The 27,547-nt window shown below is 35.3% G+C and overlaps 1 protein-coding gene and 1 pseudogene across 11 annotated transcripts in view; both read left to right on the forward strand.

Moving 5' to 3' along the window:
* PTPRD (protein tyrosine phosphatase receptor type D) overlaps positions 1-27,547 on the forward strand; it is a gene marked incomplete at both ends in the record, with an annotated part of 415,865 nt that overhangs the window by 196,919 nt on the left and 191,399 nt on the right. For 7 of the 10 annotated variants that reach the window (XM_080708743.1, XM_080708734.1, XM_080708736.1 and 4 more), the window contains 4 exons: positions 19,332-19,520; positions 21,480-21,497; positions 23,092-23,202; positions 26,562-26,831. In XM_080708743.1, coding sequence (XP_080564869.1) covers positions 19,332-19,520; positions 21,480-21,497; positions 23,092-23,202; positions 26,562-26,831 — 588 coding nt within the window. The remainder of the gene's footprint in view (positions 1-19,331; positions 19,521-21,479; positions 21,498-23,091; positions 23,203-26,561; positions 26,832-27,547) is intronic. The other 3 variants (XM_080708735.1, XM_080708742.1, XM_080708738.1) reach the window with 1 other exon arrangement.
* LOC308272051 (prefoldin subunit 4-like) lies at positions 18,261-18,941 on the forward strand (annotated as a pseudogene). Its single transcript has 2 exons — positions 18,261-18,392; positions 18,670-18,941. The product of its transcript is annotated as a prefoldin subunit 4-like (transcript).

Here is a 27,547-nt window from a genome sequence, read left to right on the forward strand (position 1 = left end):
AAAAAGTCCAAGAGTTGTTTAACAACCCTTTGTTAAGCAGAACAGATTGTAACACTACCTAATAAGTTTAAAATATGAATATAATTTTATTCAAATAATTAAAGTGGGTATTAAACATACATACATAATTATACATATATTTATAAATAGATATATGCATATGTTATATAAATGTGTGTATATTATGGGCTGATGTGTTAACTACAGTGATTTTTCTGAAATAGAAATAAAACACATTCCTAGTCACTCTGACCTTCCATCTTTCTATTGCTTGCTTTCTTTTTTCTCCCTTCAAGTTAGCATTCACCAAATCAAGATTATTATGTTTTCTCTTGGTTAAATGAATTTACTTTAAGCTGTTATAACTACAGGTACCCTTAACATTTCTCAAAGACGGTAATAGGAAATATAGATTGATTTATTTGAAAGTTGTCTAAATTTATTTCATGTTACTATAACAAAATATCTAAGGGTCGATATATATATATATATATATATTTTTTTTTTTTTGGTGGTACTGGGGTTCCTGGAAGCCCTTCTATCTCCGGGCTACACTCCCAGACCTATTTTTACATTTTTTTTATTTGGAAACAGGGTCTCCTAAGCCAGCGTGCGCGGCTAGCTTCGAACCTGCGCGATCCTCCTGTCTCTGCCTCCCAAGCACGGGGATTACAAGCGTGCGCCACCACGCCCGACAAGGGTCGATATTTTAATAAAGAAATTTATTTGGCTTATGATTACTGAAATGTCCAAATGCAAACCCCTGTTCTTAGCTGTATCACAATGGGCCAAGGAAGTAGAAAGAGAAATGGCCATATACGGAAGAAGCCAAGCACATGGGACAGCCTCCATTTTTGTGTGTGTGTGTGTGTGTGTGTGTGTGGTACTGGGGTTCCTGGAAGCCCTTCTACCTCCGTGCTACACTCCCAGACCTATTTTATACTTTTTATTTGGAAACAGGGTCTCTTAAGCCAGTGTGGCTGGCTTTGAACCTGCGCAATCCTCCTGTCTCCACCTCCCAAGCGTGAGGATTACAAGCATGTGCTACCACGCCTGGCGGTAGCCTCCATTTATATCACCAACTCTCAAGAGAACCAACCCAGTCTCATGTAAAATGCATCCATCTCTTCTAAAGTGATACCCCAGTGCCCGAATCACTTTTCACTAGTATGTACTTGAGTATGACAACATAAAAGGGCATGATGATAAAGCAGGAAAATATTGTAAGAATACATGTTGATGTTAGAAGTGAAATGAAACACAGAATATGCCAAGGACTTCTGAGTCTTTGTTAGACCATACATTTAGCTCTAAATTTCTTAACTACTATAGACCAAGAAAGAGCTAACTTGTGACTTGTATGCACTATGTCCATAATATAAAAACAAATTAGCACTTCAGAAAGACTATACACATTCTTGAGACTGAAACCAAGGGGAAAATATTTCTTCCATAGTTTTTCAGTCATATAGTATATAATATTTTCTATAATATATATAGTAATAGTGAATAATATATAATAATATGGTAAATAATAATATTTACTGTCATATCATCAATAATATTTTTCTACATCCAGTGCACATTTATCTCTGCAATATCACAGGTCAATTATTTACTAAAATACCTAAGGTTCATCTGTGAAATTATCCTAAAACATAATCCAGTCGAACATATTCTTCAGCTGAAAAGATAAAATGGTCCTAATAGATATCTCTTTCATCCTCCAGTTAAGCACAGGATAATTCTTACATTATGTAGAGTAATTACATTATCTCAGCTAATTCTTCATAATTATTGCTTCTCTGGCCAAAAATTCTTTGATTTTCAGTTAAATAAAAAACCTAAAATGATTATGAAATTATAGACAAATGTTTATCTCAGTCTTAACTTAAAAGACTTCCAGAAAATGCCATTTGAACACTTAACTTAGATCATTTAGTTGTAATACAGGCACCTTAATAACTGATCCAGATAATGTATATGTAGTCTCAAAATCAAAAGAGTTAAAACACTTTAGAATATTTACCAAAAATTGTGGTGTTCACTTTAGACAGTTGGACTATTGCAAAGCCATTTCCTTCTGAAAATCACCGTGAACAAAATTTATGTTCATTGACTCTGTTCTAGGTTTAGTGTAATGTGCCTAATCAGAATGGCATAGTTTCCCTCAGAACTATCTCATATCCTGCAATTTAGAAGTGATTTTAACCAGAAAACTTCTATTTAATATCTACCTTTGGACGAATACTCCAAAGGAAATGGCTCTTCTCATGAATTTTGTAAAAATTGTGGAGTCTAGGTGCACTGATTATCTCTACCATGGGTTAAAAGTTTATAGAGCAGCAAAAAGTTAATTTGTCAGAAATATGTCAATATATGTCTAAACAAGCAATAGACTCCTTGACAGGAATAGAATATGAGTAGTAAGATAAATAATGTCAACACTCCTAAGAAACACATTTTTAAAAGAATAAAATAATTAGGATGAGGGAGTGAGAAAGAGGTGAGAGTGGGCCAGTGTAGTCTTTGTTACTGCATATTCCCCCTCACAACTGAGGACATAAACATTTAAACACTATGGCTGTGTGTACTGGAATGGTCTTAGCTTGCTATCATATTAAAATATACCCGGAGAGCCCATGTACCAGGATTTTTTCTCTAAAATCGTATTCATCATCCTCTAGGAAAATGGATTAGGCTCTGAAAGAAAGGAGATGCTTACTCTCTTGTGTGCTTGATACCCCCCCTCACACACACACACACACACACACACACACACACACACACACACACACATTCTGAAAATTAAAAATAAAGACTAGCTTTAGTATTTGATCCAGCTACTGTGATAAAAAGAGTGTATCTGTCAAGTCAAATAGCTAATTTCATAGAATGTGCCCGTCGGTTCTCACTAAATGAAGACTATGAGATTTTAAGCCCAAGGCACCAACCCACACTGGGATAGGCTTTGATAGCCATTAAGAAAACCTAACCGTATAATGTCTTTTTTTTTCCATTGGATAAGCAGTCTTGATTCTATTTTATGTTCTTCTGAGTTAGTCCATGAAAACCTAGCATTTTCTATTTGATTATAATTTGCCTAAGAAGCCCGTCATGTATAATCTACAAAGCTGTATTTTATGGTCATAACAATAAGCATTTAAATTGCACTGGTTATTTTAAGGATCAGTGGTTGAAATACACGTCCTTACTTCCTCTAGTGAATACACACACATTATTTACCCAATATTCTCATAGCCATCATCACCAAGCTATTGAAGGGGCATTAATCTTGCAGTAAACATAAAAATCATCCTCTTGTGCTGTGGGGAGAGCACTGAGATATGTCGGCTTTCAGTATCAGTAAATTAAACACTGGGATAACTTTTTCTTTTGTCAACTTGCTGTCACTTTGTTAAGAATTAGAGATTGCATGTTTCTTAAATTTATAACAATATGCCAGTCTATTACAACTAGATGAAAATGAGCAACTCTGGGTTGTTTTCAGTATGTGAGAGAAGGCTTATTTGAGTATCTGATCATTGGACACTTGTATCTTTTTAATTGGCATAGCATATATTAAAATGTGACAGCTGTGAGTTTTCTATGAGGAGATTCTTAATGCTGTGTCTTTAGAGGAGTAAAACTCAAATTATTCTTCCTTTTATTCAAGAGGACATTGACTGTCAAACTCTAAAATTATGTGTCTACTTGGGCTCGAGTAAAACTGCCCTGGCATGCTCAGTTGTCTTCATACTGCCAGTGGAGAAAATTGATACAGATCCGTGGGTGCTGCCAACCCATTCCAGTCTGGTTCCCAGGAGACCTTGGGCATATCTACATAGTAGAGGTGTTGAGCACACATGTGTAGGCAGAAACAGACCTTTCCTTCCTTTACTCTGAAACAGAGTACATAAGGAACAGCTGGCTTAATAACTCCGTCCCTTCCCTTCTGCCAGTTCCTAGAGATGAGGGTGAGTCCATGTTCACCTGGTAGATACCTGCTTTCTTCTATGGGCTGTGTTTCTTCCTAAAGCAGCTACGCTGAGTAAAAGTCAAGCCAGCATGAAGGCCTACTGCTTATTTTATAGGTGCCACATATATATGTCATTATTCCTAAAGGGAAGACATGACTGAAAATATACTATGCTGATCTGTTACATATTTTTAGAAAATTTGCATTCAGTCTTTAACTTCAGAATACCAGTAAACCCTCCAAATTGTTTTTCAAACCTTTATACCTTTCTGCAGGACCTCAACTTTTCTCTGATTTATTTATCTTGCTACTGGGCTGGCTGTCTTTGTACCCATCTAAAAGGCATTCTTGAATCGCTTTTTCTGCTCTCCCAGTGTATTTTTCACATCACAGGTAAAATTGTGTTTTTCATACTAAAGATTTAATAATAAGCACCATATTCTCCCCACATTCATGCCTGTAGCATACCTGCCTTTAAAACTTTTCTTTCACTTTTGCTTGCTTTAGTGAAAAAAAAACATAAAATTCTTTGTATAACTCCTCTGGTTTTACTTGCCTTTTTTATAATTTATTGAGTTAAATTTATTGTAAAAGAAAAGTAAATTTTTAGCATCTACAAGGCAGTCTGATATATCTTCTGTCAAGTAGTAAAGTTTATAGAATTTTGTTCATTCAGGATTCAGTGACAGATTTCACCCTTTTTTGGTAGTTTCTCTGTTACATTATTGTTCAGAAATCTGACATATGTTGAGTAAACTAATTTGGGTAATTTTAAAAATTAGGTGCCTATGATTTGCAAGATTTTGAGGAAAAATATATACAGACAAAATAATATAAATTAATCTCATTTGGTACTTCTTTGGTGTTGAGGTCAGGTTGTATTTTGCCATATATATGAAAAACTATTTGTATTTATAGGAATTATTCTGATATATATGTGTGAATATATATGTATATATGTGTGTATATGATATTTATGTGTATATATACATATATATTTATGTATATATGTGGGTATATATATACACATATATATTCATTCTTAGGTCATACAGATTATTTTTAAATATTTGCTAGTATACTCTTGAATTTCATTTTTATAGTGAGACATTTTATGTATGATATCTGATTTGTCTTTTTGTGCCTATGTGTATGGTACCGGGGATTAAAACCAAGAAAATTCTACCTCTGAGCTATAGCCCCAGCCCTTTTTATTTTTTGTTTTGAAGCAGGGTCTCACTAGGATGCTGAGCATCTCACTACACTGCTGGCTGCTCTGAAACCTGCAGTCTTTCTGTCATGGCCTCCCCAAAACTGGGATCAGTGGCATACACTACCATGCCTAGCATTTTATTAATTTAATCATGACATATTAGTATACTTCCAATAGTGGGTCCATTGGAAGATATTCACATATATATGGTATCAATTTTACACCCTTACACCTCCCTCTAATTGTAACTTTTTCTTTGTTTGTTTATTGGTGGTACTGGGGTTCCTGGAAACCCTTCTAACTCCGGGCTACACTCCCAGGCCTATTTTACACTTTTTTATTTGGAAACAGGGTCTCTTAAGCCAGCGAGGCTGGCTCTGAACCAGCGCGATCCTCCTGTCTCCGCCTCCCAAGCAGAGACAGGGGATTACAAGCGTGCACCACCATGCCTGTTAAAAGTCAAACTTTTTTAGGGGTGACCAGAAGAAAGTCCACCAGGTACAGTTTCCATGTCTGTCACTATTATTGTGAAGTAAATTAAGATATGAGACTATGATGTACCAATAAAGTTATAGAAAATTTAAAACATTTATTTGTTACTGGGCATTTTCTGATACTTTGAAAGAAAATTAATAAATGGTCTATCATTATTTTTCATTTATGAAAATAAAATCATGAAAATGGAATTATTTTATTAGAATATTGATTTATTTTGTGTGTGTATGTGTGGTACCGGGGATGAAACCCAGGAGCATTCTACCTCCAAGCTACACCCCCAGCCCTATTTTTTTTTTTTCCTGCGGGTCTGGGGATGAAACCCAGAGGCATTTGACCTCCAAGCTACACCACCCGCCCAATTTTTTATTCTTTATTTTGAAACAGGGTCTCACTGAGTTACAGAGGACCTCACTAAGTAGCTGAGGCTGTTGGCAAACCGGGATCCTCCGGTCTCAGACTTCCAAATGCTGGGATTACAAGCGTGCACCACCACGCCCGGATGATTTACTTTTTTTCATGGTACTAGGAATGGAACCCAGAGGCAGTCTATCTTCAAGCTACACCCCCAGTCATAGTTTTTAGTCTTTTAATTTTTTGAAACAGGGTCTCACTGAGTTGCAAAGGGCATCACTAAGTAGCTGAGGCTGTTTATGGACCACAATCCTCTGGTCTCCCCCTTCTGGAATGCTGGGATTACAAGCCTGTGCCACCACACCCAGCTTGAATCTTGATGTGTGTGTGTGGGGGGGGGGGTACTAGGGTTCCTGGAACCCCTTCTACCTCCCGGCTACACTCCCAGACACCTTTTCTTTTTTAAATATTTTTATTTGGAAACAGGGTCTCTTAAGCCAGTGAGGCTTGCTTCAAACCTGCGTTATCCTCCTGTCTCAGCCTCCCAAGTGCAGGATTACAAGCGTGTGCCACCACGCTTGGTGAATATTGATATTTTTGTGTTTTCTTTTCATGAGCATGTACGAGACTTGCTCTTGAACTGTCATTCAACTTTGTTCATTTTTTTGGATTAAAAAGTATAATTCTTAAATTTATAGAAATCTAGTTATTTTCTGATATAAGATATTTCTCCTCGTATTGTCATCACTGGTACAATATAGATAATAACAATTGAAATATAATTTAAATAGTTGTGTTCAATAAGGCTTTCGATAAGTCTTTTTGGAGAATATTTTTCAAAGTTGGGACAAAATGCTTGAGTACATATAGCTAACTAAAGCTTTGGGAACAAACTTAAATTTTAATAAAATAATTAAAGATTTTTTAATGATTACTTAAATTAACTGCAGTTACTTATATATGACTTGAAATAATCCCAATCTCGTAGAAAAGTGGAAACCACAATAGAATGCCTGTTTGAGAGTAAATTCCTGGCATAATGTCGCTTATCCCCAAATACTGTATTGTCAATACTGACAACCAAGGTCATTCTCCTACCTCACTGCAAAACCAAGAAGTACACATTGATACACCATGATCTTCTCATCCTCAAGCCTCATATCTCAGGCCACATTTCACCAGTTCTTGCTGTGTGGGGTTTACCAGTTGTCCAATTCAAGTTTCTCTGATTGTCCTCAAAGGTTCTAGTTTATCATTATAATTTGTACTTTTCAACTTTTGGAAGAGTTTCTCATTCGTCCTTTGACTATTCTGATCTGGATAGTTTTCAAGATACCAAGCTTGTTATTTAATAAAATGTTCTCATTCTCAAATGTTTTGCAAATATTTGCTCATGATCATATTTAGGTTATGAGTCTTTTCACAGGGATATCATTGGAAACAATGTTGTTTTCCTCAGCATATGATTTTGACTTGTCACCAGTGTTCTTAATGTTAATTTACTGATCAAGTTGTTTTCATAAGACTCCTCAAATGTAAAGCTGTTTATTTTTTATATTTAATAAATTAATATGTGGAGTTACCTTGAGATTATGTATATCTCTCTAAAATTTTGTAATTAATTAATATATTTATGGTACCATATATTCATTTTTTAAATTTTAATCAGTGTGCTTTAATTTATCAATGCAAAAATAATGATGTTTACATTGTCCCACATTTAGATGATGAGAGTCCCTTCAAGCTAAGTTCTGTTTCATTCTCATTTGTGTCTGTAATTCTTTCTGTACTTATTTCTATAAGGTAACTTCATGTCTTTCTTATACTTTTCTTGCCTTGCTCCATTGCTGACTGGAAACCGTCATTTCTTCAAGCTCTTTTTTTGTTGACTAGATAGTGATGTTAGAAGCTATAATCTAGACACTACGTGTTTTCATTGCTATTTGGTATTGCTGCTCTCAGCTTCTCTTGGTTCACACACCTCAGGTAAATGAGTTTGGCTAGGTTATATAAATAGTGTGTGTGTGAGAGTGTATGTGTGTTCACATTTATGTGCAGCACATTTCTAAAATATACTCATATATTTAGAACTAGATTTTCATGCTAATACCTCCATTTACATTCCAACATCATATAATATTTGAAGGCTTAGCAAATTTTTTATGTTTATTTACATTCACTACAATACAGTAGACAGGAGGAAAATTTTCTTATTTTTATTTGGCTAGAGCTTGTTAAGATTTCCGAAGTTTTATAAAGCTAACAAATAATGGAGGTTAGAAATAAGCTTAATTTTCTTTGTTGTTCATTATGTGTCTTTTTACCTTGCTTTTTTAAAAAAATCAAATTCTTGAACTTTAACTTCAATTTTTCCTAAAATTAATAAAATTTATAGTATGATCTAAGTGTAAATTTCTATAAAGTGTCAAATTATTTTAGTATTAAAATAAAGCAATTTTCTGGATTGATGTTCCAAGTAAGTACCATGGCTCATGCTTGTTAGTAATATAAATTAATAGAAAATGAGATTTGTGAAATTGATGATTATTAGATTTTAATATCTTAATGAGATATATATCTCCAAAAAGGGAATAAAAGAGTTACCCTAACTCCTAAATATTCAAGTATGAATAGTTTTTCTAGGTAAGAGCAGAGACTACATTTTCTTTAAAAAAATTTCTTGATGAATTTTTCTTATTTTAAATCGTAAGGTGATCACTGGCTGATGTCACTATGGGTTATTAATTAATGCAAGGTGAAATAGCAGCTACCACATTCAGACAAATGATAATTGGATCTAACTGGGGTTTGTGTTCTTCTTTGTAGATATTACTTTGCAATTCATACTATATTTTCATATATAAATCTAAAATACATTTTTATTCTGTGCCATGAGTGCCTTACAAACTACTCATCATGTGAAAAACATTTCATAAAATGGAGTTTTGATCTGTGAGTAGTTGATTGGTATGCTGAATTTTTAGTGTATAGTACTAAGCCTCTGTCACCTTCTCAATTTTCTATTCATGCAGGGCATAAATGTACAAGAAATCCTTGGAAGTGCTTGTACCTATTAACTTCCCTTTAGAGATACCTAAGTCCATTCAGAAATAAAAGTTTCTTGGATTTATTTATGGCTAAATTAAGACAAACAAGCCATCTATACATAATAACTTACAAAGAGGATTTTGGAACAAATAATCATTTTATTTTGCTCATAATTACTTTCTTGCATCCAGATCTTATATTTACTAAATATTCCATTTGGAATGTCATTGATTAACTGTAAGTTTTCTCCTGGTTTAGATAATTTCTTTCTAAGTTAGAATAGCCTTTGACTTATAATTAGAAAGTACTTTATGTGATTTTTTTCAATTTATACATATCATTTCAATAATTGGCGAAGCAGTTCAACTTTGCCAGAAAACACTGACTTAGCTTTTATTTCATTGCCTTTTATTTTTTTTTTGTTTTCAGTCCCTTATGTAATTTACTTTCAGAAAGATTAATTTTGAATAATAAGGTCATGATGTCAAAGTGGTACAAATTATACTGTGATGCCATCTGGAATAGTGAAAATAAAAGCCTTATTTTTTTTTTCTTTAAGAAAAGAATAATAAATGGTCTTTCCCTCTCTATAGCTCTCCTTGGTAGCCTGATAATATGATTCATTCCACTAAGATAATGACTGGAAAACTCTTTTGCCATTTGAAAAAGCAGAAAAAGCAGCAAATAGTCCAACCACTAATCTTGTGCCTTTCAACCTCAAAATCTGAACTGTTTTCTCACCTAAACAAATCTAGTCATTACTACCTTTTAATCAAAGTAACCATTATTAGCCACAGGTTACTGCTAAGAGACATATATGGCCTAAGGTCAAAGGGTGGATATGCTTGGTCTAAGAATGTCTAGTTCTCTGGTTTGTGTACTGCCTTCCAGTGTTTGCACACGGCAGAAGTCCTGCCATTTATATCCCTTCCTAAACAATTAAATAGAAACCAAGAAGCATCAAAAATGTGGACACAGTGCTGAGTTTGAGTTCCCCTGGGAAATTACTTGATTCATAATCGTCCTTTCCACTTGCTTCCATTACTCATCTACTTTTTTATTGGCTAGCAGACATGGCGTAATTCAGTTTCTACCTAGAACCAATGATAAATTCAAGTGAAGATGCTTATGTGTGTATGTGTGTGTATGTATGTATGTGACATATGTAACCCAATTATTTGGGAGGCAGGAGAATCACAGATCCGAGCCCGGTGTATGGTAATTTAGTGAGACCTTGTTTCACAATAAAAAGGGCTGGGGTGTAGCTCAGTGTTAGAATGCCTCTGGATTCAATACCCAGTACCAACAGTAAAACAAAAAAAAAATCAAAGGGTGAATTTTTAAAATGTGGTCTGTTTTAGTTATTATTGCATCCAAAAATAATTTAATGTATAGTCATTTCTGCTTAAAAAATTAGAGATGAACAAGTATTTGATATTTTTTTCATTGTGCCATCTATTCATCATGAGTAGATTCGAATTAAAAGCTCATCACAATCATGATAAATATTTACTTGAATAACAGCAGTTTGTATAGAGGAACCATAATAAAATTAAAATAAAATTTACATGTATCAAATCTAAAATGAATAGACTTTTTCTAGTATTTACTAAATGTTTGAGCTGGAACAAATAATTTTGTAATATGTTTGTTTGATGCCCACTGAAAATGAAAATGATACCACCCTTGCTTATCTTGAAGGAACCCTTAAAAGTCTCCCCTATATATTTTTAAGATATACTTGGCATTATAGAACTTTTAGTGTATAAAATATGACATTAGTTCAATATAATTTTCTTAATAGATTCCATTCTGTTATATGTTTGAATCTGCTCTTCAGAGCTAAAATACTCTAGAACTGTTGTATACCAGCATGTAAAGACATTATGAAGAGGTGTTTCTTGATTTATATCCTCTTACCCAAACATTTGTTTTCTGAGTTTTAAAAAAATTGGAAAGGCAAAATTATCTTTGAATTTTTGGCTTCATCTTGAAAAATCATTCAATAAAGTTTTATAGGCTTCATAACATAACCTATTTGCCATGATAAGGAATATTTAACTCTCCTTCTCTGAGTAATTAAAAGAAATGTCTCCCATGATATGTGGAAACACAGTTAGTTTCATTATTTTTCAATCATTCACACCAAATCTTTGCTATCCAAATATTTGGAGCTACTTTTGAAATTCACTTTGGGGAACAAATCATCTGATAATGTGGATTATCTTTATTTTTATTGTTTTTTAGTCAAAGAGACTAAAATAACTTTCAAAGGGAGAAATAAGGACCTTTCTGAGCTTTGAAGTTACTTGGCATGGGAATGGCTCTTTAAATTCTCTTGCATGTCTAGATAACCCATTTTTCATGATTTTCATGGACTATTTATTCTCACTTGCTGTTTATTGCTGCAACTCTTGTTATATCAAGTCACATGCTTTTTTTCTACTTAGATCTACTGATGAGTCTTGGCCTGGAGTAAGGATTTGTATGCTAGTATTTTATTAGATTCAGAGCACTAGTGTCAGGCAGTGCTAGATACACTTAAAGCATTACCTCGTTCAGTTGTTCTATGAATTGGGTACTATTATTATTCCCAGAGAATCTCATTATTTGGAAAATACAATTAAAGCATTTTTAAGAGTCTCTAGATTACTTCATACTAAGTGCCTGGCTCAGTCTGACACAAAGGAAACATTCAATAAATATTTGTAGAATGAACGATGCCATCTATTGACTAGTAGATTTTTTGAGTTTATAATGGAAATTATCTTTTTCTTTAATACATAATACAACTTTCAGAAATACTTTATAATAATCTTATTTCATATGTCTTACATGACTGCCTTACTTGGACGTTTTAAGACCATCATATATTTAAATTCTCTATGAAAATTTATACTTTCTCTTATATGAAAAGCCAGTTAATTTTAGTAACAGGTGAGGAATCATATATATGCTTAAAAGAATTCCAAAGCCAGCTAAGTGTTGTGTGTGTGTGTGTGTGTGTGTGTGTGTGTGTGTGTGTGTGTAGATTGAACCATTGAACCTAGGAGTGTTCTACCTCCATCTATACCCCCAACCCTTTATATTTTTTGTTTAGAAAGATCTCACTAAGTTGCTGAGATTCTTGTAATGCTGCTGAGGCTGTCATCAAACCTACAATCCTCCTGCCTCAGGCTCCCAAGTACTGGGATTATAGACATGTGTCACTATATTCATCTGGGCTGGTACTTTTATTTAATAAAAGATCCAGCATATTATTAGCCTAATATTTTTCTTGTTTTATTATATAGTGAAAACTTCTCTCTTCAGTTCCTCTGCCTTTCAAAGAAAAAAATTACTTTTGTTCTCTGTAAAGTTATATTATGTATTCCTAAAGCCTTTAGCTACCCAGTCACTTCAAAACCTTTCATCCTGTCAGTGAAAGAAGCCCCACAGAATTTGCCTCAACATACAACTGGGTCATCTACTATTTTTATTTTAATTTGAACAACAAAAATCCCATCATTCTCTAAGGATAATAGCAGAATGTAGATACATGTTCTATTTTATTCTCTTCATTTTTATCGTGTTCAAAAGTGAGGTTTTGTCACTAGTTTTATTTTGTAACTTACAACAATAGATGTAGGAAGACCTGCTATAAAATAAAGACGTAGGAACTAAACTGAATGCTTTTCATGTGGCAACTACAGTGAGCTAAGGAATTGAACCACGTGGACTTAATATGGCCCAAAGGAAAATGATTTACTGTCTAAAGAAAACTAAAGACTATAAAAATAGTCATTAATAGTCATGTTTTGAGTTTATAAGTCTAACAGTCTTTAACATGCTGTTAAAAATAGAAAATTGTTTTTGCTTCTTGATGGAATTATACTCAAATGAAGCCAAATGTATAGCCACAAAACTATGAAAGAATGGTTAAATGTTAAAATGAGTGGCACTGAATTAGCTCATTGGAAATTCAGAGATGTCTCCTGATTGCTGAATTTCAAATATCTTAAACATGTATAATTGCAAGTCTTTGTTGAACACTATTATGGATACAGAGAAATAATACCACAAAGTTCCTGTCTTCCATGAGTTTGTAAGAGTCCACACATAATATTACTATAATAAAATATTTATTGGAATCATCACTTGGGGATTGTTAAAAGGAGCCACTATAAATTGTTTGGCATTCATAAAAGTAATTTCAGGAGACAAATTCTCTAAAAAAGATCTGTGCATCTCTTTCCTCAGATTCTGATTTTGCTTAATTATACTACCCTGATAGTCAAAGCTTTTAATATGTAAATGTTTGAGTATACTTGTCAGCTCTATTGAGAAAGCCTATCACCGACTGACATGATTTTTTTTAGTAAACATACTGGTAGTAAATATGATGATAAATTGGGATTTTCCAAGGTCTCTGAAAAATAGTCTGTCCTTTATTGAAAAAAAATTTTTAATCAGTTGGGCTAATGTCAAGAGACTAGTCTGAACTAGGTATGGTGGTGCACACCTATAATCCTAGCTCTTAGGAGGCTGAGACAGGAAAATCACAGGTTCATGAGCAGCCTCAGCAACTTAGAGAAATTCTCAGCAACCTAATGAGATCTTATTTCAAAACAAAATTAAAAAATGGAGGAGGGGGGAGAGTACCCCAGAGAGAGAATGCCTCTGGGTTCAATCCTCAGTAAAACACACACACACACACACACACACACACACACAAGTTTGTTGCTATTGATTTTGAAAGAACCCTATCAAGATTAGGCAAGAAAATATTTGAGGCCTCCTCAGAATCCTGTGGCTTTAGTAGACAATTTAGAGTTTCATAGCTCCCTTTCAAATATGAGAGGGTCAGTGTTTGTAGAATTTAAGCAAAAGTAAAGACATCGTTATAATTGTTTATAGATGATCAGTGAAAGCAGTGTAACTGAGCAGATTATTCAAAAGCTATTACTTTATTATTTACAGGTATCAAAGACATGACTTTCTATAAAACAGGGGCAGGCTATTTTTCTTATAGATATCTTGTAAGTCCTGGGGAGGTCAGGAGTTGTTAACTTGTTTGACAACATTGGGATGTTAACTCTGGAAAATGCTGACATCTATGTTTGTATTTCCTTAATGAAACTGAAAGTTTCATATCAGCATATTTTATTAAGACACAAACAGATGCAAAAGATGTGCTATATTTCCAGGCCTATTATAGCTGCCATTCCAAACAAAATATGTATGACTCTATGATTCACTAAGCACAAGTATGTAATGTAGTAATCTGCCCTTTAATGGACTCTCAAAATGACAGACCAAATGGCTTCATGAAGGTCAAGTCTGATTTAAATTGTTGATGAATTAGTAGCTAATTCTGCATGATTGAATATTAATATGGAATGGTGATAAGTACGGCACTTTAAAGCTTAATGAGCGTATTAATGAATAGGACAAAATGTTTTTCTTTTCACCTCATGTGAAAGTTTAAAACTATGCACATATTGACAATTTGTTAATTTTTGATGGCTGCTTTTTTTCCTGCCAAAGTTTATGTGGTTAAAGTATTAAGGGTATTGATTTGATTCCCAAGTTCCTTGTATAAGTCATTTGATAAACCATCAAAATTGACATTATGCAATAGCCACGGCAGTTTTATATAAATCACTAATAAATGTAGAGGGTAAAAAAAAGCAATTAACATCTTCTAAACTACACCCACTGAGATAAGCATTCCAATTAGAAATTTCATTATTTCTACAGTTTGTTTTATGTTGAATACTGAGTTTTATTGCCAAATACCTGACAGTCAAGTTGGAAAGGAGCCACAACTGTCAAACTTGTAACAGCTCTGGCTATTTGAATCTGTTATATTGTGATAATTCTCATGAAAGTTTAATGAAGAATGTGCATTCAAAGAAGTTCTGTGCAAAGAGGGGATAGATAGAATTCAATTACCCTTATTAAAAATAACAAAGGAGTGCTCTTAAAATTCTCTGCCCAATTAATATGCAAGAAAGATTATCTTTGTCATATAGGTGTGTATATGAAAAGGAGGCTCTGGAGTTTTATTTATGAGACAAGAAGGAAAAGAAAGGTCATGCAAATATATTAGGCTACTTTCAGGAGGGCACAAGTCAATTTTGTCAGCTGTCCCCAAGGTTGAGGACTTCATTTCTTATAAATGGTTATTAAATCTAGATTTCCTTAGTAAGAGGCTTTGGTAAGTGGCTCAACAATCTTAAGCCTGTGACACTTGCTACTGATCAGCTCTGAATATTGGCTTGCTTCTTCAGAGAGATGAATTTGCGGAAGGAAATTAATGATGAGCAGAGAGGAATTTATGTAGGTGAATATAACTAGTAGTTAAATACCCTGCGTGGGGAGGGAAAGGATGCAGTGCCCTGGGGAATACAAAAGGACACTCAAACCCCAGGGTTATATTTTAGTTAACCTAACTTGGTTGCTTTAAAAATGCAAAATAACAGCACAATCTAAGTGCCCATAGTTGACTTTGTTGAGCACTTGAGGTGAATTATCTTTACCCTCTGAAGCATTTTGTGTCAATAGCTGCCAAGTGAAATGTTTAATATTATAATGTGCATGGTACAGCAGCTATTGATCTTCCCACTTCGCTGCCTCCCCAAAAACAACATTAGAACTACCCTGAAGATGTAAATATATTGGCAAAACCTTTAAAGACATAAAGAACAGCCTGATAAAATTCAAGTGGAATAGATTATTAAAATGAGTGTAGCATAATTAGCACAGTACTTCTTATCCCATTTTTAATTGTTAACTTTCCCTTCAAGCCTTGAAAAATCATCTTGAGGCTAGGCATGGTGGTGCATGCCTATAATTCCAATACTTGAGAGGCTGAAACAGGAGGATCACCCATTTGAAACCAGCCTTAGCAAATTAGCAAGGCTCTCAGCAAATTCATGAGACCCTATTTCTAAATAAAATAGGGCTGGGGTGTAGTTCAGAGGTAGAATGCCCCTGAGTTCAGTACCTGCATCACATACCACGCACACACACACACACACACACACACACACACACACACACACACACCACCACCACCACCACCACCACCACCACCACCACCACCACCACCACCACCATCAAGTGCTTTGAAATTACATTATTAACTACCATTTTTGACACCTTTATTTTTTTTACTGAAGACGTCTACTTGGTTAAGGATGAGTAAACCATTGCATAACAAAATATGTTACTACTTCCTCAAAAAAGTCACTTTTTAAATTTAAATAACACATAGCTCACCGAAGTTCACTGTTGGTTTGATTGTTTGTTAATTTGTAAAACTAGGTGTCAAGCTCAACATTTACCAATTCTTTGGGGGCTTTTGCAGACTACTGGTAAAAGATAGACAGCCTCTGTCATGCCTAGCAGGGAAACCAGAATCTATACTTTAATAATTATTTCATCAACTGTCTCTTAAAATAACCTAGATGTTTTTTACGTTGAACTTTTCCTTTTTTGAGAGCTTTATTTGGTAGTAGTAGCTTGACATTTTTTAGGTATTCACATCGAAAATCCTTCCAGTCTTTATCTGCTATTCTAGTCCCCATTCTACCAGTTCTTTGGAAATATTTCCCCATAGTCACACTTAACACTTGAGAATCATTGGAGTTTATTTCAAATTCTAGACATCCAGCCCAGAGTGTTAGCGCAAGGTTGGAATCCCAGTACTTGGGTGTTTGAAACAGGAGGATTGCAGGTTTGGAGCCAGCTTCAGCTACTTAGTGAGGCCCTCCAGAACTTCATAAAACTATGTTTCAAAATAAAGAATAAAATACTTCAGCTACTTAGTGAGGCCCACCAGAACTTCATAAAACTATGTTTCAAAATAAAGAATAAAATATAGGTCTGGAGTTATAGCTCTGAAGTAGAATGCCCCTGGGTTCAATCCCCAGTAACTTCCTCAAAAAAATGTGGAAATACAGATTAATGTGTTAGCAAGAGATTATCATGTCAATAGTACAGGAAAGAACTCATGTATAGAGGGATAAAGTGATGATAATTGATACATATAAGATAGCGGGGGTAAGTACTCACTGCTGAGGTAGCTCTATGAGGGAAAGATTAAATATATTTGGGGAGCATTTAAAGAAGCTTTACAAAGGTGATGAAGGTGATTTGAGCTGGGTGGCTTCCTAGAGGTGTACTCAACAGACATGATTTGCCTGGGGAATGCTGAAAATTTCTATGTGGACAGTAGAAAACTTTTCTATGGAGGAAGCGACCAATGAGAGGCTGAGAGAACTGAACTTGATATATCAGAGGACTTTGCTAACCACATGTAAGAGATTGAATTTGCCCTGGAAGGTACAAAGAAGAGACCCAGGAGAACGTATAAGACTGACTGACAGGTCCACTGACCGTGGAGGCATCAAAATGCAACTTCTGCACTAGAAACATTAACAACTTTACTTTCATAGAATCAACCACGGGTTCACAGATCATGCCTGAAGCTTGTAGGGGATATCCAAGAAGAGATCAGATGCCATTTCTTATGGTTTTATAATGTTCTCACTTGTGTTTATGCTTTTGATTCATTTTAGAGTTGGTGGCTCATGAAAATTCATTGTTGGTTATGAGGGAGTGTTGATTAAATTAACACCAGGCCCAATTGGAAGTCAAATGTCTCATAATGACCACATTCTAATTTAGATAATTATTACTCATTGAACTAAAATCCCTAAAATATTTGGATAGAAAATACCTTTCTAATCCTAGCTGGAATATCTGGCAATGTGGATGATCAACATAGAATATGATTGAGAATTTCAGTAAACTTTAATTTTTCAAAATGATCTAGAGCTGTTTGATATTGATAGGAAGAAGTTAACCTTGTGTTAGCTAGAGGCTCAAAAGTTAGTAATTCAAGCTTTTAAAATATTGATAGGAAGAAGTTAACCTTGTGTTAGCTAGAGGCTCAAAAGTTAGTAATTCAAGCTTTTAAAAAATACTTCTGGCGCAGGCTTGTAATCCCAGCATTCGGGAGGCTGAGACCGGAGGATCGTGGTTCGCAGACAGCCTCAGCTACTTAGAGAGGCCCTTGCAACTCAGTGAGACCCAGTTTCAAAATAAAGACACTCTCATCTTTCTAAAATCCCCTCTTGTTTTTTTGCAACTTAGTCCAAGTTCTTCCTGGAGTCCCATTATAGGATGGTGGCCATGGTGAAGAAGGCGGCTGCAGAAGATGTCAATTTTACTTTCAAAGATCAACAAAAGATAAATGTATTTGCACAGACTATGTGTAGAAGCACAGAGCTAAAGGAAGAAATAGAGCCAGGCGTGGTGACCCATGGTTGTAATCCCAGCATTTGGGAGGCTAAGACGGGAGGGCACAGTCTCAGCTACTTAGTGAGGCTCATTGCAATTGAGTGAGATCTTGTTTCAAAAATAAAGAATAAAAAATAGGGCTGGGGGTGTAGCTCAGAGGTAGAATGGCCCTGGGTCTCATCCTCAGTACCTAAAAAGAAAGAAAAAGAAAGAAACAAGAAAGAAAGAAAGGAAGAAAGAAAGAAAGAAAGAAAGAGAAGAAAGAAGGAATAAATAAATATATGTAAAAGAGAAACAACTCCAAAATTTAGAAGATACATGTGATGACACCATACTTACAGATGATGACTGTTTGATGATGCCTTAAGATTGGTGATGTTTTCATTAGCCATTTTCAAGAAGAAACCCAAGAAATGCTAGAAGAAGTAAAGAAAAAATTTGTTAGAATAAATTGATGCCTTAGAATCCAAAGTGGAATAATTTTATCAGGTACTAACGGATTTGAAAGTTCAGTTATATGCAAAATTTGGCAACAATGTGAACTTTGAAATTCAGGAAAGTTAAACATTTTATAATGCTTTTTAAAATTTTCTTTAATAAACTTGAATAATGTTTAAAAATAATAAAGACCCATTACAAATCAGAGCTTCCTCTGGATACTCAGTGACCTCAGGCACAAATACTACAGTTACCTGCCCTGTGTGCTCCTGGAGAACTCACCTCGGTCTTTTCCATGCAGTCTGAGTTCTGTGTTAGTGTGCTGGCCTTCCACAGAGATGGTTTGCTCTACTGGTTGCAAAGAGATATTGTGACTGCTTCCTAATCTGATGGTACAGTATTGCTTGGTTTGTGTTAGCTTTTCACAGATGCTGAATAAGGTAAAAGGGGAAGATGTATGGACACTCTTGAATTCTGGACATTGGTAACAAATTTCTATTCCCTTTTGTCTTGCAGAGGACCAAATTCCTAGGGGCTTCCCTACCATTGACATGGGCCCACAGTTGAAGGTGGTGGAGCGTACACGCACTGCCACTATGCTTTGTGCAGCCAGTGGTAATCCGGATCCAGAAATCACTTGGTTTAAAGATTTCTTACCTGTCGACACAAGCAACAACAATGGTCGTATTAAGCAGTTACGATCAGGTAGGGTTGTGTTACTGTTTCTACTAACTCCTAGAGATTTTTTAAAATCTTTCTCTCTCTTTAATTTTTTATTATTTTTATTTTGTTTAATTTTAATTTTTAGGTATTGATTTTTCTCCCTCTTTTCTTTCTCTGTTATTTGACGTGTTGCCCATGTTTGTGGTGTCATGGCCTGTTTCAGACTCTGCCTTTCTTCTCTCTCCGTGTTTTGCAGCTTCTGTTTAATCCACATTGCTCACTGCTGTGACTGTAGTTTTGATGACTTTTTTTTTAATTTACTGCTTTTCTGCAGTATCTGACGGATCCATTTTCTCCTTTCTTTCCTCTTTCTCTCTGTTTTCTTTGGAAACAAATTTATGTCAACATTGGACTTCATTCAGAACTTGCAAGGAGTTCCAATGGTTTTATATCCATTAAAAACAAAAGTTCATATTAAACACTAAAATGATTCAAGTTTATTAAAGTGTGTTTTCTGCTGTCTTTTCTACATCTGAACTCATCCAAGTACCAAAGTTTAGTAAGTTTGGGCACATCTGCTTTCTTTTCACAAATACATGAAACACAGAAACATTATCTCATGAGTAACCAGATGTATTTTTTTTTCAAAAAGTCCTTTTCAAAGTACCAGTGAAAGGAGGGGATTTTAAATAATATAATTGCTGTATCAACAAGAGTAAACATTTTCTACACACTAGCCGCAATAGTGTGCACCCACACTTAAGGTTTTTGAACCCTCCAGTGACTGGATCTACAGAAGCCTGCTTTTGGTGTAGACTCCAGCTTTTGCTGTTTTTCTCTCTATCTTCTCCCTCTCCCATTCCCATCCCAAGTTATCCCTTTGCTCTCTGTAGATTAAAGGTAGAGGTAATTCTAAATTTCTTAAGTTTTACAGCCTGTCCCTAGGTAATTTCAGGGGGACATGTACTAATCAGTTGTTTGCTTTGAAATTGGTAGCAATTTTGATATAGAGCTAAGTTGTTTAACTGCCTGTCTTCCCAGAATTCTCAGCTTTTGACCTGTCCTGTGATGTTAAAGCGTCTTGTTAACTGCCTCTCTTGCTTGTTGTCAGCAGAATTGTGTAGATTAGCATTCTGTTATTGTAAATAAAGAATTAATTATTCACATGTAACATAGATAATTTAGTATAATAAAGCTTTAACTCTGAAAAATTTGTACCAAATTATAAGGAATATAATAATATTTTTATGCTGTCTTTCTTCTCTCCGTATTTAAATCTCCAGAATCTATTGGTAAGTGCTTAGTTCTGAAGCGCACTTCACCCCCACTAATTTCCATATTCAGAATATTATTATTATTATTATTATTATTAATAAAATGCATGGCATGCATTTTACTAACTGTCAGTGTAGACACCAGATCTCCATAGTGGCGCGCACATGCACACCTCCACAGAACTGTTATAGTAAGAACACTGTCTAGAAACTTAAATAGTACACATGTTATACCACACAAATCTAGCATAGTAAGTAGCATAAGATATCCAATTGGCAGTTTGTTTTCAGTTAGTCCTTAGGATTTCTTATGATAGTATATATATATGCATACCTATATATATACTTAAATAGCTTAGACAGTATTTACCTAAACCATGTCTTAAAAATACTGTATAGTTCTCTTTCTTTTCTAAAGGATATGAGGCATATAAGATATACTTCTAACCCTATGTGACCCCAGACTAAGAACTCAGTTGCTCCTCTGAGAAAGGCAATGCTGCCTAATATGGTCTTTGCCCTCTGTGATATAATGCAACCTGCTTTTATGATCTAATAATACTATCTAATATATTCCTGTTTTACCAGTATAGTAATTCAAGTTTCTTTTAAGACCTTATTTAATTCTGTAAATCTAATTTAATTCTTCTCCCCAGCCCTAGCCTCCTTCTTCTCGTACTAATGCTTCTTCTTTCTAATCTTATTTGCATTCATATTATCCACCCAGGTGGTACACCAATAAGAGGTAAGAGTGCTGAACTAATGTTCACAGAATGATCTTACTCATTCTTTCTGTCCTTTCATCCCTCCCATCTTTGTCTGGTTTCCAAACTCATCCCAATAACGTTCATCAACTTGATTTTCTTTTCCTTTGTATCGTTTGGTTATGATTCGTGACTCTCATATTGTGAACTTTCCTTTCCTTTTCCTCTTTTCTCTTTGTTTTGTTCATTTCTTTCTTTATGAAAACAATTATTTAAGTTGTGATATGCTTCAAAGAAAGCATATCCAGGTCTTTGGACCACAGACCAGTCACAGCGTACCATCTGTCCCTCTTTTTTTCCTTTTCTTCTTCTTCCTTTTTCTTTTTTTCTCGTTTTTTTCTTCTTTTTCCTTTTTTTTTTTTTGTCCAACTGGAGAAAAAAAAAAGATCATTTTTTTTCTTCCTTAGCTGTTCTTGTTCTGGACCAAGGCCAAGGTGGTCTGGAGAACAGTGGCAGACATGCAGAGGACAGCCTGGACCATCTGCTTTTTGTCTTTATCTTTCAAAAGGTTTTTGCTTTTGTTCTTCTTTTTTCTCTTAATGTCTTAAAAGTCAAAGAATGACTCCCCTTTCCACCTGATCCCACTCGCCTACGATCTGACAGCAATGCTTTTTTCCCCACTTCTTTTTTTCTTGGATTACTCGTCTCTGGATTTGGGGATCTTCTGTTCTTCAGGCTATGGAAACAAGGTGCTCTGTAATTCTTGGTGGTATATGGTATCATTGATGGTTTTTCATACTTTGACTCAGTGTTCCTTTCTTTTGTAATTCTTGTTTTGTATTTTTCTTGGGGTTTTGTGACACCACACTGCTAATCCCACTGGTGGATTTTGATGGGTGTCTTAGGGGATCCACCTCGAGGTCCTCAAGCAGTGGTTGGTTGGCTCTTCCTGGCTGGCCTGGGCTGTGCCTTTTAACTTTTTTTAAATCTTCTAATGCAACTACTCTTTGTTTTTCAGCAAATGTAATAAATGATTGTAAGTCGTGGCAAACTGTCTTTCTTTTCTTACAAATCTGCATGTCTTAAGGGAGTTTTGTTTCTCTAAGTGATATTTTGATAATGGATAATGACTAATTTTAATTTTTTTTGCTTTGTGCAGCCTTTTTGTGCTAGCTGCGTATTTTTGGCTTTCTTCAGCAGAAGACTTTCTTGAAAACCCAGCCTGGTTTTTTTTTGAGCATACCTATCTTTTGCGCCTCTTTTGATACCAAAATGAAACAAAACAAAACCAAAAATTAATCTTTTATTTAAAAGCCATACTTCCTTGAAGCAGTCTCACCCATCTTCATTTGATTAGTCTAGGAAATAAGCGTGTAAAATATGCCTAGAAATATTGCTTGGGAAAAAAAACATATTGTTTTCTTATGCTAGCATTGGTGATGTAAAAGAAATAATCTCTATATGTTTTTTCTCATCGCATCATTTTCTGTCTGTGCACCTTAGCAAGAGATTGAATCGACGTTGAGCGGACCTTCGCTTTGCAGGGCCTTTCATATTGTTAAGAGGTTTAGCTTTACGAACTGAGAAAGCCCACTCTGACCATTTCTTTTGGCAATATATTTTATATCCATACAGGAGCCCTTCAGATCGAACAGAGTGAAGAATCCGACCAAGGAAAATATGAGTGTGTTGCCACCAACAGCGCGGGCACTCGCTATTCTGCCCCTGCCAATTTATATGTCAGAGGTAGGAATGACATGGCCCTGGCAGGGTTCCTTCATTCAGGCTCAAGGGGGTTTAAGATACCCACAGGGTCTGTGTTATGATGTCAGTATTTAAGAAGCTGATTTACTAATGGTTACCGTAGCTGAAGCCTCGTAGGAAATAGAGAATTCAAGTATTTAAATATGTATTTCTTTTTAAAAAAAAGAGAACACTTGAGTACAATCTGTCCTTAGGCTTGAGGTTTGTAAGTATATTTGCATTTTTACATTTTGATTTCTATTTTTACCACATTGATTGAACTGTGCTTTGCATTTGTTTGAGGTTTTCTTCTTTTTCTTCCACTTTTTTTTTTTTTTTCTGTTGTTTCTCCTCTGTTCCTTATCAAACCTTGAAATAATTGCTCGGTGTGCTACTAATCAGTTTTGTGTGCCACTCCAAGCATAAAGGTGTTTATGTCTTCATGACCTCTGCTGCCGAGCATGAGGATAAAGCTGCCAACATTAAAAAAAATAAAAGCTACGTGCAGATAGCACAATTACACATCTTCTATATGGTCTTGCTTGTTGTGTTATATATATGCATATACATGTATAGGGAGATATATATACACATATATTTATTGAACTTATTAAGATTTACTGAGAAATCCAATCTTTTGACTGCCATGGAACACTGATTGTATTTTTAAAATAATAGCTGTCCTTGAATCAAGAATGAATTATTAAGAATCATTCATATTTTCTTTTATATTAATAGAAATGATTATATTTAGCTTATTGTGCCTTTCGTTTCAACTAGAAAGAAGTACTTCTCTCTTCCCCAGAGTTTTCTAACCTGCTTTCTATAGTTGTTGTCCAATGGATATTTCTTATTCCTAGTCTACATATCTGAATAACCACAGAAGACTTGGGTGGGGGTGGGAGCAGATAAAAGACCATGAGAGCTTTAAGTTACCATAGGATGGGAGACCCTTAAGAAAATATCTAGCTTGATTTTGAAATTTTTGTTAGAGGTAATTTTGTTTTCCCTGGGGATCTTTTTCTCCTTTCTTTCTCTGGAATTTGGGGTGGGGGAGTATGAAGAAAACTGTTCCTGAAAATTCTCAGAAAGCCCCTCGATTCTTTTTTATTTTTCCTCACAATGGTGACCTCCTTTGCTGCATGAGGCATGTGTACCTTCTTCCACGGAAAATTTCAAAATGACGCTAGCTATTGTTTCTAATAATTGTGTTAGTCCTTGAGGTATTGCTAACTTTTTCAGCTGAGGTAGGAAGGATAAACTAGAGCAAATAAAGATGTTCAAGTAGCAGTTGAAAGCCTTGATATGGCCTTTTTACTCTCTCTGTGTTTCCCTTGTTTTTCTCCTTTCCTCATTTCATTGTGTTCTGCATCAAACCCCCTACATCCCTCAGAGCTGCGAGAAGGTTGGTGTGTTTTTTACTTTTTACCCACCTTACAAAACTATTAATTAAACCAATAACAAAGAATACAAATGAAATGAATGTAGCTGCACTGTGGGCTTCTTTTGGTCGATGGTATATTTTAGCAGAGAATGCTCTGGCCGTGGCTTCCATTGCTTGCTGGTGGTTGTCTAACTGTGGTGCATGAGGGGAGACAATGTACCCAGGTGCATGGTAACTGGTAACACTTAACTCTCTAAGGTCCGGTGAACTTGGTCAGTGTTCCTGCTTTCCTTCCTCCTCTACTCTTCCCTTTTCCCCACCCTACCTGTAATTTCTATCCCCTAAGGATGCCTGCTGCCCACAGAATGACTTTTTGATAGTTCTTTCCCTAATCCCAAGCATGAAGACTAAACTCTGCTCCAATTTTCTTGACATGTTCTTTGACACCTCAGAGTCTACACTGGCTCCTGCTTGCTTCGGGTAACCTTTGGGAATCGGCTGCAGGAGGCATGCTTAGCTCTCTCTCCTCCTCCTCTCACTCTCCTTCACCCACGAGGCCATTGCAGTGAGCCCTCTCGAGCCTATGGGGGTTCATCTCAACCTTAAGTGCAGCTAAGAGTTTTCAGAGAATTACTTAGCTTCTTCTTGGGTTATGAAGTTCTTTTTCAGTATTTATATAACTTTGAAAATCAGTTTCATTTTGTCTGTTATTTAAGGTATACTCTAAAAGACTACCCTCTCCAACTCAAATTAGCATGGTTTAATGTTTTGCCAATAAAAGCCCAAGATGAAACCTCTTATCTCTCACCCTCTCCTTGTGCCACGTTTAAAACATACTTTATTAAACATATATAAACATGCAGATTATCTGAAGCAGGAACACTGAACTGTAATTGCTTGGTACTTTTTACTGTGTTATGTTGCTTTAGTATGATGACTTCTCTTGATGTCCTGTCCTACTGTGTGTTATAGATCCAGTGTCCCTCACATTGACTAGAGACATAATATGCCTCTTATTGGATGTTTGGTCATTGATGTTGTTTCACCTTAGATATGATCTGAATGGAATTCTGAATGTAAAATACCCAGCTCCCTTTCTGAATTTGCAGTCCTCAGCTTAATCTATTATCTTCCAACACTGGATCCTGCCATCCCCTAAATCCCTATCCCAGCACTATACTCTACCATCTCCCTTTGCAAAGTTCTATTTCCCCATGATTTTTTTCTATTGTCACTGTTGTCTTGGATCCCAGCCATTCTCCCAGTATCCTAGCACGGGCCTTGAGATTCTACTTTATGCATGCCTTGCATGACTCAGTCCAGTGTCTCCACTGGTGTTAACCTGTTTCTTCTTCTGTAAATTGATATGTGTGTACATATTTCTTTGTTTGTTTCACTGTAGTGTGAGGTTTTCAGGCTTTATCCACTTTGAATCTGAAACCCAATAAATTACCCTTTCAGTGTATTCTAGGTGATGTTTTCCAGGGCTGAGATGTGACAGTGTGGTGCTACACATACATTCACATCACCTGGAAGGGCACAGCACTGAAGTTGGTTTAGATACTCAACTTTAACATGCTGATGACCTTTCAGCCCCTTTTCTGCATATACATGACTGCATAGAATCATTGTTATATGCATGCATGTATATGTCTTTGTGTTTATCTTATGCATGACATTTGTGTATTGTTAGTTTGTAGATAGATTTTTTTTGTGGGGCCCTGTAGGTCTGGATCAACTTTTGTATGAATGTGTCTAAGATATAGATGATTAAACTAAATAAATTCTTCTGTGTATACACACACCATACTTGTATGGTCTGTACTATTCACAGTTTTTCTTTATGTTTTGTTTTTGGACAATCCACAATATGTTTCAGTTGTTTAATTGTGTCTGTATAGTGCATGTCATGTGTTTAATGAGCCCACTTTTTTCTTGCTTTGTATATGTTATCATCTACCTTTGTGTTTTGTTCCAGTTCGCCGTGTCCCACCAAGATTCTCTATCCCACCCACTAATCATGAAATCATGCCAGGTGGAAGTGTTAATATCACCTGTGTGGCAGTGGGGTCACCAATGCCTTATGTGAAGTGGATGTTGGGGGCAGAAGATCTGACACCTGAAGATGATATGCCAATAGGAAGAAATGTCCTAGAACTGAATGATGTAAGACAGTCAGCAAATTACACCTGTGTTGCTATGTCAACACTGGGTGTCATTGAAGCAATAGCACAGATCACTGTCAAAGGTATGCTTGATGGGTCACACTTTGAAAATCTGGGTACACCCGAGGTGCCTGACTAAATGTCCTTGCGAAGTCTATCCTCAGAATCCAAATTTTGAATCAGTTCACTGCTTAGCTATTCAGATGTATATGACCTAATCATATATCTGGTATTCTGTAAGATATATGCAGACAAACAGACAGATAGATAAAGAGAAAGATAGACAGATTTTTTTCTTGAAATATTGGTCAGCTTAGTAGAATTAATACTTAACAATAGGCTAGGCCCAGTTACTAACCTGAAAAAGTTAAGAATGTTAGATCTGGTCAACCATCATGATAAGAACAGTGATATATAGGCTTCATCTTAGTCCAGATTTACAGAAGAATATAATTGAGTGTTGTTAAATGCTTAAAACCACAAAAAATAAAAGAAGAGAAAGAACTGAAATCAGCATGATCTAATAATAGTTACTCTAAATTTTTGATGGACCAGTCCATGAAAAATCAAACTGCAATACCATTATATTGTGTTTAGTTTTATTTTTTACTTTGCATAATTTAGTCCTTATAAAATGTTTTCTTCTTGAAATAAACATACTAAATATAACTAAAGTGCCATATTCTATGACTGGTTTTGAATTAAAAATAAAAGAAATTGAATGTGTGAGAATACCAGTTGCTTTTCCCCACTACCTACAAAATTTTAGAAAACTTGCAAATTGGGTCAGACTGAGGGT

The sequence above is a fragment of the Muscardinus avellanarius genome (assembly GCF_963383645.1).
Source record: "Muscardinus avellanarius genome assembly, chromosome: 13".
Taxonomy (NCBI): domain Eukaryota; kingdom Metazoa; phylum Chordata; class Mammalia; order Rodentia; family Gliridae; genus Muscardinus; species Muscardinus avellanarius.